This window comes from Jaculus jaculus, chromosome 1 (assembly GCF_020740685.1).
Source record: "Jaculus jaculus isolate mJacJac1 chromosome 1, mJacJac1.mat.Y.cur, whole genome shotgun sequence".
Lineage (NCBI taxonomy): Eukaryota > Metazoa > Chordata > Mammalia > Rodentia > Dipodidae > Jaculus > Jaculus jaculus.
The window spans coordinates 335,902,920-335,915,778 of NC_059102.1; the positions used below are offsets into that span (position 1 = coordinate 335,902,920).

The 12,859-nt window shown below is 48.1% G+C and overlaps 1 protein-coding gene across 3 annotated transcripts in view; it reads right to left on the minus strand.

Moving 5' to 3' along the window:
• Ptpn14 (protein tyrosine phosphatase non-receptor type 14) overlaps positions 1–12,859 on the minus strand; it is a 195,716-nt gene that overhangs the window by 117,511 nt on the left and 65,346 nt on the right. For 2 of the 3 annotated variants that reach the window (XM_045153649.1, XM_045153646.1), the window contains exon 2: positions 2,141–2,465. In XM_045153649.1, the coding sequence (XP_045009584.1) occupies positions 2,141–2,314 (174 nt within the window). In that variant the 5' untranslated portion in view covers positions 2,315–2,465. Of the gene's footprint in view, positions 1–2,140; positions 2,466–7,049; positions 7,172–12,859 lie in introns of those variants that run through there. The other variant, XM_045153642.1, reaches the window with a different exon arrangement.

Genomic DNA, 12,859 nt, shown 5'->3' on the forward strand with positions numbered 1-12,859 from the left:
GGGGATCCTGGAGACTGGAACTTGGGGTGAATCAGGCGCTCGTGCTGGTACAGCCAAGACAGCTCTCCAGACACACCAGAATTTTCTTTAATGAGAATCTGTTTCTTTTAAAGACATCCAAACTTGAACAACTGTAAGTTATTAAGATAGAGCATTACACACTTTCCAGACAGAATCACTCCTAAGACTTACAGCAAGCCTAAGCATCAGTCCTCTTACCTCACTGCTCAGGAAACGGAAACCAAGACAGGGTCAGTCATTTTGCCATGGTCACTTAGCTAGTAAGTACAGAACACAGTCTGAACCCAAGTCCACTCTGTGGCATATGAACAGTTCAGTAACCTAATGTAAGAAACTAGAGACACTCAAAAGTAAAGCCACTATGTATCTTTTAATAGTCTATAATTTAAACTTTTCATAAGAATTTTGATGAGTATGCTGCCTAAACCATCTATAATATCAGAGTTCCTCCAAAATCTGCACCTCTGAAGACATATGCACCCAGCAAGGCTGGAACATTACTGGAGTCAGATTCTGTCAGCTGCCCAAGCTGCACCTATCTGCCACTGAGGATAGCGCAGGCACAAGGAGAAAACCCTGAAAGGACCGTCTACACATCAGCTGAAAGCAGAGTCCAAATGCGAAGGGCGGCAGCAGAGAAATGTGCTCAGGCTCCCCCAGAAGCAGCCCTCAGACTGTGGAGGGTGCTGCAGGAAGGGGGGACCTCCAGACCCTAGTTCCTTTGTACAAGCGAAAAGAGACTGCGGCCACCACCATCGCCCTCTTCTGTTACCTGAGGCACTGGGCAAGGCTCAGATGGGCCCCGGTGAGAGCCAGAGCCTCAGGAAATCCTTGTTTCCTGGTGCTCAGGGATGCTAGAATCTCAGGTTTACAGCCACAAAGCCTGCCTCATTCACCCACACCAGACAACGGGTCCTGTGGCCATCAAGACACCAAGCCTAAGTGTGTGGAATTCTTGTGAAAGCCTCTCATCAAGCAGCAGAGCCTGTGAGATGAGAAGCAGCAGAGCTTGTCACACTGGTCCACACTCTCTGCAAGACAACAGTGGCATGTGTGGTGTCACATTCTGTAATCCCAGCATATGGAGAGCTGGCACAGAGGACCATGAGTTCAAAACCAGCCTGGGAAACCTAGTGAGACCGTGTCTTTGGGGAGGAGGGGGCTGGAGAGGCGATTCAGCAGTTACAGCTGCTCAAATGCAAAGCTTGCTGCCTGGGTTCAATTCCCCAGTGCCCACATAAAGCTAGATGCACAAAGTGGCACATGCATCTGAACTTTGCTACATCAATAAGACACTCTTGTGACCATTCTCTCTCTCTCCCTCTCTCAAATAATTGCGTAAAAATATTTTAGAAGATAACAAAAATAAAAATAAAGAGGTATGGCATGCTTATAGCCCAAAGCTGCCACAGACAGAGGGAAAAGAAATGGAAAAAATGAAAGGGGCTTAAAAAAAAAAAAAAAGCAACTCTCTGTTTTAAGGAGCTCTTCCAAAATGTCTTATAGAGCACTCTCACTTTAAAAAGCTTTTCTTCTTTTCTCCTTTTTAAGGAGGAAAATATAGAAACAAACAAACAACAAGCAGCTGCATCCATCCTCCGCAAGGGCGTTTTTCCCTGTGACAGAGTCCTGACACGAAGACGCCAATCGCCCACTCAAGTGCTTTCCACTGGATAAAGTGACCGTGGGGAGGGGAGGGACTGTCCTCTCCGGTTCCTAATCCTCCTCACTCACCGACATCTGTGGCCTGTGAGCATGCCAGAGGACAACACCAGGTGCCCTCTCCCCCTTCCTTGCTGCCCTGTGTCCTTGCAGGACCCTCCCTGATGCTGGAGCTCACTACTGTCAGGTTAGCCGGGCTGAGCAACGAGCCCCAGCGATCCTCCGGTCTCCGTGCCTGCGCAACATTATCCTTACACACCAGCCTTTCAGCTGGGTGATCAAGCTCAGGTCCTCATGCATGTACGGCAAGTACCCTCATCCTCTGAGCCCCAAGACCAGCAGGTTCTTATAAACACACCACATAGGCTAAAACACACAGCAAGTGCCCCAGTGTTAGCAGACAGCTGGTTCCTGTGGGACGCGCAGTCCCTGTGCCCACGGGGACACGTGCACTTACCTCCCGCAGCTCCAGCCTCTGGGCCACAGCCTCCAGGCACTCTTGCCCAGTGCTTTCCACGGACAGCGTGCACTCAATGACGCTGCTGTCCAGCAGGCGGATCCGTGTGACGAAGCAGTTCTTGCTGAGGACGTTGTAGCGCCGGGTCCGGCGGAGCTTCAGACCGAAGGGCATGGCTCTGTGAGCTGGGACGCCGCCCTCCTCTCCTGGCACAGGCGTCCCCGCGACGGTCTTACCAGTTTCTGGAAGGGGCAGTCACTCTATCGCCTGTGCTCCTGCAGGGGTGGGAGAAGGCACCCATGCCTGATGGGCCTCCGCAGGACAGCTGTGAAGAGAAAGTAAACTCTGATCACATGCTGCACGGAAAGCTGTCCTTGAGCATAGCACAGCAAGCAAAGACACGCACACACACACCCACGTGGGTGACCAACCAGTTTTGAGCACCTGCAAGGTCTGTCAGTCCTGAGACTCTTAGAGGCCACGGTTTTACCCTGTCTCATCGGGGTGTCGTTTTGGTGGAAGACGTGGGCCGCACCCAGAGCGAGGTTACAGCCGCCCAGCACGCGCGGCGCTCCGCGTGCAGCAAACCATACACGTACTGCGCAGTCCGCAACAGTGAGCAAAGCTGTTCTCATCACCACTCAAGTTAAAATGCTCATTTTGCTTCCACTCACTCTACAACACTACTTGGTTTTTTATTAATACTGTTGGCTTTTATGTTAATATTTTAGCACTTTCTATTTACTTCAAACATGTAACTTAATTTACCATCATTAGCTACTGTCCACTTTTTACAAATAAAATATATAGGGCTGGGGAGATGACTTAGTGGTTAAGGCACCTGCCTGCAAAGCCAAAGAAACTAGATTCAATTCTCAGGACCCACATAAGCCAGATGCACAAGGTGGCACATGCATCTGAAGTTCGTTCGCAGTGGCCAGAGGCCCTGGTGCACCCATTCTCTATCTGCCTCTCTCTGCTTCTTTCTCTCCCTCTCAACTTACTAAATAAAAAATATTTTAAACTATTTATAAAATAAATAAAATATATGAATTCCTTATCAAATTTTTGATACTGAGGACTGAACTGAGGGCATTGCATACATTAAGTATCCACCATCCCTAAAACATGTAACTTTTTCAGTATACTTAAAAGTCACAACTGTGTCCTTTCTTTTCAACAAGAATTTAAACAGTTCAGGTATCATCCTGTTCCTTTGGAGAATGGTGCCTTCCCATCAGATCACAGATCATTTAACTAACTACTTACTGGTACCCTGATGCCCCACTAGATTAAAATAATGACATTACTGCCATGGAGATCGCGAGAATAAAACCACCACCTAACTGGTTTTGCCAATCCACCCCCACGCCAGTGATGAGCTCTGGCTGGGAGGGCTCAAAGCTCTTGGGAGCTCAGAGGGCCCGGCCCACTCACCTCACAGGTTTGTGAGCTCAGACAGATGCATGTAGGCTTCTCGCCCTTCACCCATCCTCACACACAGCTCTGACCCCTGAGCCCCACTGGCACTTGGGTGGACAGACAAGGACACTCGCCGCAGCTCATGGACTGAGACACGAGACGGTCGGGACGTACGTGAGCGGCTCCCTGCGGAGCCCAGGCCGGAGGTGGTCAGGGTGCAAGCCTCAACCCTGCAACATGCTCCCAACTCCCTCAGCAGGTCTTTGATATTTGCCTTGGGCACATTCCTTGACATGGCAGGTACATGTTTTATGGTGGCTTAAAATACACATGCTGGGAGCTTTGGCTTGGTAAAACATATTAACATTTCTAAATCACTTTGTGTTGGCAGTGTAGGCTGTTTACCTCCAAGTCACGCCAACCAGATCTCCTGATAGGTATAGAAAACATGGAGGCATCCACCCAAAGGGGTGGAAAAAGAAAATCAGGAGCTGGAATTCAGACACACCATCTTAGTGTTTCATGATGAAACCCCCCTTCAGCTACTGAAGTATCACGAGAGAGCTGGACAAGCCTAAGCTCTGTCAGCAAGAAAGCCTTGAACAGGGGAAAATACCTGCACCGTGGGCACCGGCCACATTCCCAGTCCTGGGCCAGGCGCTTCCCATCTGGGTGTGTCTCTCTTAAATGTCTGTGAAAGAATGTGGCTGGCTCGGTACTCATTCATCCTAGCGAAAACAATCTCCGCCGCATTCTAAGGGATGGCATTCGCCATGCCGAGCTGGCGAAATAAAAAGTGAGCTGCCCAGCCATGTGTGCAGCTATCTGCAGTTTTTACAATAAAACACACACGGGAAAGACTATAAGTTCAGCAAAATTATCTCAAGGATACTTGGTATTAAACAGAACTCTACACTTTACATGTATTTTTAAGCCACACAATTTATAACTGCCTTGTTCTTGTACCAAGAGCATTTTACATTGGATAGTCTCTGCAAATAGTGTGCCAGGAGCCAGGATTTTATATTCAGGTCTAACAAATACTCAGACACCAACTTTCCTAGAAAATATCTATTTTAAGTTTTACAAAAGTTCCTATACCCTCCACTTGCAAGATGAGGCTGCCACAAAAATAAATAAATAAATAAATAAATAAATAAATAAAATTTTTTTTTAAAGCTCTAAGAATAACTGGGCAAGTCCTTCCAAAAGTCGATGTCCTTAAGGAAGCACAAAATGAAAAGTGGAGGAGGCAGTATGGACTGCCTCAGAATTAAAAAAACTCAGGGGGCAGGAAAATAAATGTGCTGCATGGATCCTGACTAAATCAAGTTTTAGGGATAAAAAGTAGCTAAAAAAGATTTTAGGCAATTAGAAAACTTGAAACAAGTGGAAATTATGTGATAATAGTAAATTCTTGATTATTTCTTTGTTTTTTTTTAAAAAAAAAACATTTTATTTATGTATGTGTGTGTGTGAGAGAGAATGGACACATCAGGGCCTCTAGCCACTGCAAATGAACTCCAGACAGAGGCGCCACCTTGTGCATCTGGCTTTATGTGGGTCCTGGGGAACTGAACCAAGGTGCTTAGGCTTTGTTGGCAAGCACCTTAACCACTGAGTCATCTTTCCAGTCCCTCTTTGGTTTTTGGTAGCAGAACTGTAGTTATGTAGGAGAATGGTATTAGGGGATACCAGTGTCTATAATACAAGGGAAAATATCATGGTATATGTAGCTTACTTTTAAAAATGATTCAAGTTGTGCCGGGCATGGTGGCACACTCCTTTAATCCCAGCGCTCGGGAGGCAGAGGTAGGAGAATCGCCATGAGTTCAAGGCCATCCTCAGACTCCGTAGTGACTTCCAGGTTAGCCTGGGCTATAATGAGACCCTACCTCAAAAAAAAAAAAAAAAAGAAAGAAAGAAAGAAAAAGATTAAAGCCAGGAGTGGTGGAGCACACCTTACTCCCAGCACTGGGGAGGCAGAGGTAGAAGGATCCCTGTGAGTTCCAGGTCAGCCCAAGACTACATAGGGAGTTCCAGGTCAGTCTGAGCTAGAGCAAGACTATCTAAAAAACAACAATAATAATAATTAAAAAATCAAAAAATAACCATGATTTAACAACACATGCATATATGTTTATGCAAATGCAGACTTGAAACAAGTATGGACTAAAGTTAATAGTAACTGAATGCAAGTGGGGGCGTACCAACCCTCAGAGGAACATTCGCCATCCAAACTCAAAGAGAAGGCCTCTCTTCCTGCAGGCAACGTCCTCCTGTCTAACTCCAGGCAGGATGTGGCCACTGCAGCTTCTGTGAAGGGCTTTCTCCCACTCCCTCCCAGCAGCAGCTAGGTTGAGATGCTACTCTCCGTGAAAACGTCAGCACGCCTTGACTCTCCTGTGCGAGAAACACTTCTCTCTAGAGTGCACACATCATCGCGTCCCTGCAAACCTGCCTCCCAGACTGCAGAGCCACAGACTGACCGTGGTTGACTGGTTGGAGACAACTTTGACCTTTGGTGTCTGTGGCACCCAACCTCCCAGGCCAGCCATCTGAACAGGCTTCGATGTACCGACGGGTGCAGGAGCTCACTGTCTCTGTGCTAACATTTTACAGCAACGAATGAACCTCTATTTGTTTATTTCTTTATTTGAGAGAGACAGAAAGAATGCCAGGGCCTCCAGCCACTGCAGACAAACTCCAGATGCATTGCCACCTTGTGCATCTGGCTTATGCAGGTCCTGGGGAATCGATCCTGGGTCCTTTGGCTTTACAGGCAAGTACCTTAACCACTAGGCAATCCTTCTAGCCCTATTTTTTTCAAGCTTTTTAAGAAACCATAGCACACATGTCAAATCCAGCCTCTCCCCGCTTGTCTTGGACAGAGGACTGATTAAAATACCCACCAAACATTGGATGTGACATGAAACTATCTCACAGTTACATTTTGGGAGAAATAAAGTCAGAGTTTTCATTCTACTTACAAAGTTTTTACAAATAGTCCCCTTCAAAAGGAAATCAGTAAAGCCCAAGCAAACTAGGATTTGCCAACATCAAGTTCATCAACTCTACCCGATGTGCCATGCTGGGTGTGGATGCCCACAGAAAGTGCTGGGCTGGGCACTGTGGGGCCAGGACACTGTGGGGACACTCTGTTCCTTCTACTACACCTTTTTGCCAGGCCAGGTATGATTGCTCACGCCTCTAATCCCAGCACTGGGAGGCTGAAGTAGGAAGATCACTGTATGTTCAAGGCCAGCCTGGCTACACAGCAAGAGCTTGTCTCAAATAAATGGAAGGAGGAAAGAAGGGAGGACAAAAGGAAAGAAGAAAGGAAATAGAGAGACGGTCTTGGAAACTGGAAGCTGAGGCAGGATGCTGCTGGGCCAGGAAGAGGATCCAAGGCTGGCTGCAAGGAGAAGCGCTCATCAGCCTTGCAGCCAGCCGTGGCCTCACCCCTGGAAACCTGGGCTGCAGTTACCTGTCCTCCCTTGACTTCAGCTTGCTCGTCGGTAAAGGCAGCTTTCCTTCCTCTCGGTATGCTGGATTTGCTCAAAGGATAGGGATACAGTTTAGCAAACAGGAACTCCCTACTTTACCAACCCTGTGCAGAAAGACCTTTAAAATGGGGAGGGGGAGAGAAAATGCCCAAGAAAGGTTACAGTTTAACAGGAAGCACGACAATGTCATGGGAACACTGGCCAAGTGTGAAACAGAGCCGTGAGCTCTCCTCTCCCTGCCCAGCCAGGGCTGTCTGAGGATCCCACAGCCGGAGCCCAACTTAAGCAAGACACTCCTCAGACTAGATGTTCTTTCAGCAGCTCATCCCAAGCAGGGAAGGCGACACTAGCTGCCTTTGCCTCCTAGCGAGTAACCTGTGTTCAGGATCTAGCACTGTCAACAGTTCTTTCTTTCCAGGAAGGTACTGACTCCAAATTCCACTGGTCTTCCAAGCCACACGGCTGTGTCTGTCCAGCGCCTGCCATTGCCCAGTCTCTCTCACAGTGACTCCCACCAGGTCTTAGTTCCTCAATCAGAATCCTACAGGGAAACTTCTGTGTGAGACTCAGCTTGGTGATCTCCAAAAGGGAACTGTATACAGAGTAGGGAAGCTAAGAGAATGACTTCATGACGGGAAAGATAAAAAGCCAGAGGCAACAAGCTACTTAGGCAGGGCAGGAATCTCAGGGTGCCTACCCAAACTTTTCTGCTCGAAGGAGAAATTGGAGCCTTATGGGGATGACCTTTGGGACTTTAAAAGAGGATTCTGTCACAAGGACCAGAAATAAAGAGTTAAGTTATTTGGCTTATTGGTGCTTTGAGGGTGGGAAGAATAGAACTTTGATTCCCAAAAGCCTCCACTGCCAAAGTTTTCCTTTCCCAACCCTTGCCATGTCTCCTACTAGTGGTCACCTCACAGACAGACATGGACATCCCCCACAAGGTCTTGGCAAAAGAATTCACTGGAACTACTGGCGCACTGCCCACGACAGCTAAGAGCAGTCTGCTGGGCTAAGTAGTCTACAAACAGCGCAGTTTAAAGCCTCTGGTGCTACAGGTGAAACAGGGAAGAACACGCAGTCACACTCAGAAGTCACACCTGCAGTCCACGCCCAAGCAGCCCACCATTTTCCTGGAGCTCTTAACTTTCCATCTTTAACCACAAGCTGTGGGCTTATGGTGTTTTCTACTTTTTTTTTAAATTTTATTTCTATGTACTTACCTATTTTATGGGGGGGGGGAGGAGCGCTGAGCCATCTCTGCAGCCATCTACTCTCATTTAAAAATTTTAAATTTATATCCCGGACAGAGAAAGGGAGAGAATGGGCATACCACGCTGTACTGCTACTGCCCATGGAAGTCTGGACACACTTTATGGGTCTAGCTTTATGTGGGTACTAGAGAATCAAACCCAGGCCAGCAAGCTTTGCAAGAAAGTGCCTCTAAACTACTGAACCATCTCCTCAGACCCTTATTCTCATTTTTAACAACAAAGAAGCTATCAACAAAAAGCCTTTCCAAGTCAAAAACACAGAGCAAAGGCAGCTCTACACTCCACGTAAAAGGTCACCTGGCTGATCAACTACATCTTAAAGCAGGGCAGGTAAGAAGTAGAGAGGACCTTCAATAATATTAACCAAACATGGTTTAACCCTCATTACAGCTTTCAGGCCATGAAACAGGGAAATTAAAACCCACATCCTCAACATGACCATCACACCTTCAATTTCCCTTGCTGTGAAAGGACTTCATCCATCGTCCTGAAGTGGCCAGGTGGAGCTAAGTGCTATGTGTTTACCAACAGCCTCTGGAATTTTTCCAGCATTCCACAGTATTACAACTTCCAAGCCACCTCGCAGAACTATGTGACCCTGAGCTGGGTGTGAGAAATCACAAACCGAGGGAACTGGCCCATCCTGTGTCAGGCCTGCAGAGGACACAGCTGGGCTTCCACATGTTGTCGCTTTCCTGAGGAGAACTTAGAAAAGAAAGGATGGGGTAGAGAAAGTGCTTAGCAACTGTCTTCCCTGAGCCTCCAGAGAAAATCATATCCACACACCAAATTACTTTTGGCCAAGTGAAGCTCTTGTGCAAGGTTTAAAACGTAAGTGCCCAGCTGTGGTTGTTAAAGAAAGTCCCCATGACATCAAAAGCTTTAAAATAAACACATTTAAAATTCCAGTGTTTCCTTCCTATCTTCAGTGGTAAGATGGAAAGTTGTCCACACACACATTTTCCAACTTTCCTATGCACTGGCCAGGGAAATGACCTTTAAATTTTTTTTTTTTTTTTGTAAGCCACACTTTAAAATAAATGAGAAGAGAAAGATGACTGCTGTAGTCCGCTCCAGGACGATGACGGCTCCCCAGTAAGAGCTCAGCAGCTTCCCGACATAGCTATGGCGGAAAACATCCTCTGAGCGGCCAAATTCCACCAAAGTCTTAAGCCCGACATCACGCACCGTGCTGGAGAAATAAGCACGCACACTCGCAGCCCTTCCTCGAATGTCATGTCAATTCCTTGTGAGCTCCTTGAGCTTGCTTGGGGTTCTGAGAAACCATGGACACAAGTCACAGTGCAGGAGCATGGGCCGGGAGGGGCTCGGGCTGAGGCCCAGGGAGGGAGGGAAGGTCGAGCAAGCACCCCACGGCCCAGCCCTGGGTCCAAGCGCACCTGTGATACCCGTGACAAGCGAGCAAGTCATACTCGGCACAGCTGGGTAAGGGGTGGTGCAGCCACAGGCCTGGTGTTTTGGAGGCTGAGGCAGGAGGACCAGGAATTCAAGGTTAGCATGGGTTACAAAGTGGGTACCAGGCTAGCCTGGTCTACATAAGGACACACTGTCTCAAAAGTGGGTGGATGGATGGATGGATGGAGAACGTCTAGTATAATCTGTGAAAGAAGGTAGAAAATAAATACACTTTTAAGTAAGTCCCATGCATGGTTGTTAAAGTAACAAAAGGTTCCTTGGACGCGAGGCTCAGCCTTGGACAGCTTTCCCCCTCGAAGGCCGTCTGTCTTCTATTCCTGTCTCAGCCAGAACTCTGAAAGTGTGATTTTCAACTCACAGAAGGAAGGAGGGGCAGCCAGCAGAAGTGCTCCTCTGGGAGGACAAGAGCTTTGCAGAGACCCACCCCCCAGGCGGCTGTGAACTGAAGCACTCCCCACACCCCGCTTTCAGGATCACTCACTGCTTTGAGATGGCCAGGGGTATGATTTGCCCACAGGACAGAGACATGCCTTCATTTTCTACACTACTGAAATTTTAAGGCTTCCAAAGTATGCCTTGTATATCCATGGATGAAATAATATATTGTTTAACATTCACATAAAAACAATCATGGGGGAGGGGGGCTGGAGAGATGGCTTAGCGGTTAAGGCACTTGCCTGCAAAGCCTAAGGTTCAATTCCCCAGTGCCCATGTAAGCCAGATGGACAAGGGGCTCATGTGTCTGGAATTTGTTTGCAGTGGCTGGAGGCCCTGGCACAACCAATCACTCATTCACACACACATACCCGCCTCTCTCTCAAATAAATAAAAATAAATAAATAAATCCTTTAAAAAATAAATAAAATTACAGGAGTTCTGAAGAGATTGCTCAGCAGTTAAACTGCTTGTCAACAAAGCCTGACATCTCAAGTTCGATTCCCCAGTACCCATGTAAAGCCAGACGTACAAAGTGCGTCTGGGGTTTGTTTGCAGCAACGACTGGGGGTCCTGGTACACCCATTCTCTTTGTCTTTCTCTGTTCCTCTGCTTGCAAATAAATAAATAAAATAAAATAAATCACAGGGGTAAGCTAGGTATGACAGTGCACACCCATGACCCCAAGCACTGGGGAGGCTGAAGCAAGGAGAGCATGAGTTCAAGGCCAGCCTGGGCCAAATGGCAAGACCTTGACTCCAGAAACAGCTTATCCGTGCCACTGATGGATGACAGATATACGACTAATAGATAGATGATAGATGATAGACAGACAGATACAAACAGACAGAACAGGGACACGGGCATTAGGTGGGGTACAGATGAAGCAACGCTGGCTGAGGTGGCAGCTACTGAAGCTAGGAGGTAGGTATGTCAGAGGTCACACCATTCTCTAAAGTTCTTCACAGGAATAAAATTTTCCATAATACAGGTTGTTTTTTTTTAAAACACTAAAATGTGACTCTGTGAAGTGACCTGGTATATAGGAAATAGTAACAACTTTATAGTTACATTACAGAAAAAAAAAGTGGGGGTGGGGGCCTGCCTTTTCTTTACAAGGTATGCCCTCTCTTCCTTCCAAAAGCAAAGTGGAATTCAACAGCTAGGCACGGTGACAGGTGGTCACACCTACAATCCCAGTATGCCCATGATTGTGAGCTTAGGGCCAGCCTGGACTGCACAGGGAGAACTTGTCTCAAAACAAACAAACAACAAAATCCCTTGTATTTAGCTAAGTCAAACTGGCAGCATTAGCTCTTTTGTGCAATTTTAAAGATACCAGGAAAGGGGCCACGCTGATTAAAATGCAAACAGCAGCCAACAGCATATAAGATCCGGGACCCTCCAGCATCTTGTTCCATCAAGAGGGTGCCAGACTTACCACTTCTGAAAGGAGCTCTGCTCATTCTGGTACCCTTGGGAGAAGATGGGGCCCACATTCGCCCACTCCTGTCCTTAGAGCTGTCCACATCCGTAACTATGGTGACGCATGTCCCATAGGAGGCTATTCCCAGCTGGAAGCCAGAACAGGAGCTTCTTAAAGTGTCAAAGGCAATAGACCCAAAGACCAGCGCCCTCCTAGGAATTCCCTCCGACGGCCCCTGACACGGCTGCTCCTGCTACCCGCTGAGAGCAGGACGGGGGTGCTGAAGCGGGACGAGAGGCTGCCGCAATCACACAGGGGACCCGGCGTTGCACCTAACCCGGTGACGCTGATCTACACAGAAAAGAAAGCACAAAAGTAACAAGACAGGAGCAAGCGATCACCTCCCAGGAGGAGGGCTGTGTGACCCGCTCGCACCTGCAGCCTCCCTTGGCTCACGCACGGCCCTGGGATCCAGGCTGCCCGGTGGAGGTCGCACTGGGGCACTCTCCCCGCTGTTTGCAGCCTCTTCCCTAGTGGCCTTGGTCTGCTGCACCGCTCTGCGCTGTGTGTCTGGGAATCCAGGCCCGTCATTAAAGCTGCTTCTTCCAAAACCAGACTCAGACTAGAGGGACTGGAGAGCTTTAGCAGTTTGGTCATGTCAGTGGAAGACAAGGACACTCACCACACCTGCCGCACACTTCAGCCCTCTGGAGATGTGCATGCCCAAGGGACGGAACTGGGGCACAGAGGTTCTTCCTGAGGGCGGCTGTGACATCCCCCAGCGGTTTTCCACCCCTCCCTTTCCCACTTCCTTCCCGCCCACGCCTGAGTGCATTCCCTCCACTCCCTCTCAGGTCTAGGGATCTCTTGGGTGGGATGACTCAACGGTGTCTTCCCATTTTAACAGCAGTAGCCAAGCCACTCTTCCCCTCCCCCGCCTTCCGCCCTCTAGGGAGCTTCTCAGGCATGCCACCTCTCCCTGGTCAGGGGATCAGGTCTCTGCATGAACAGCTAGCACACCACATAACCACCCCTCCAAAGCTGACTCCCTGCCTTCATTTCCAGCACGGGGCTGATAAATGCACCCACTACATAAACTTGTGATAACTGTACAGGTTCATGATACAGGTGGAATCACCCTTATCATTCAGATTTTCTATTTTTCAGATTTTTGGATTTGGTGCATTTACACAATTAAACATCTTGGGGATGAGACTCA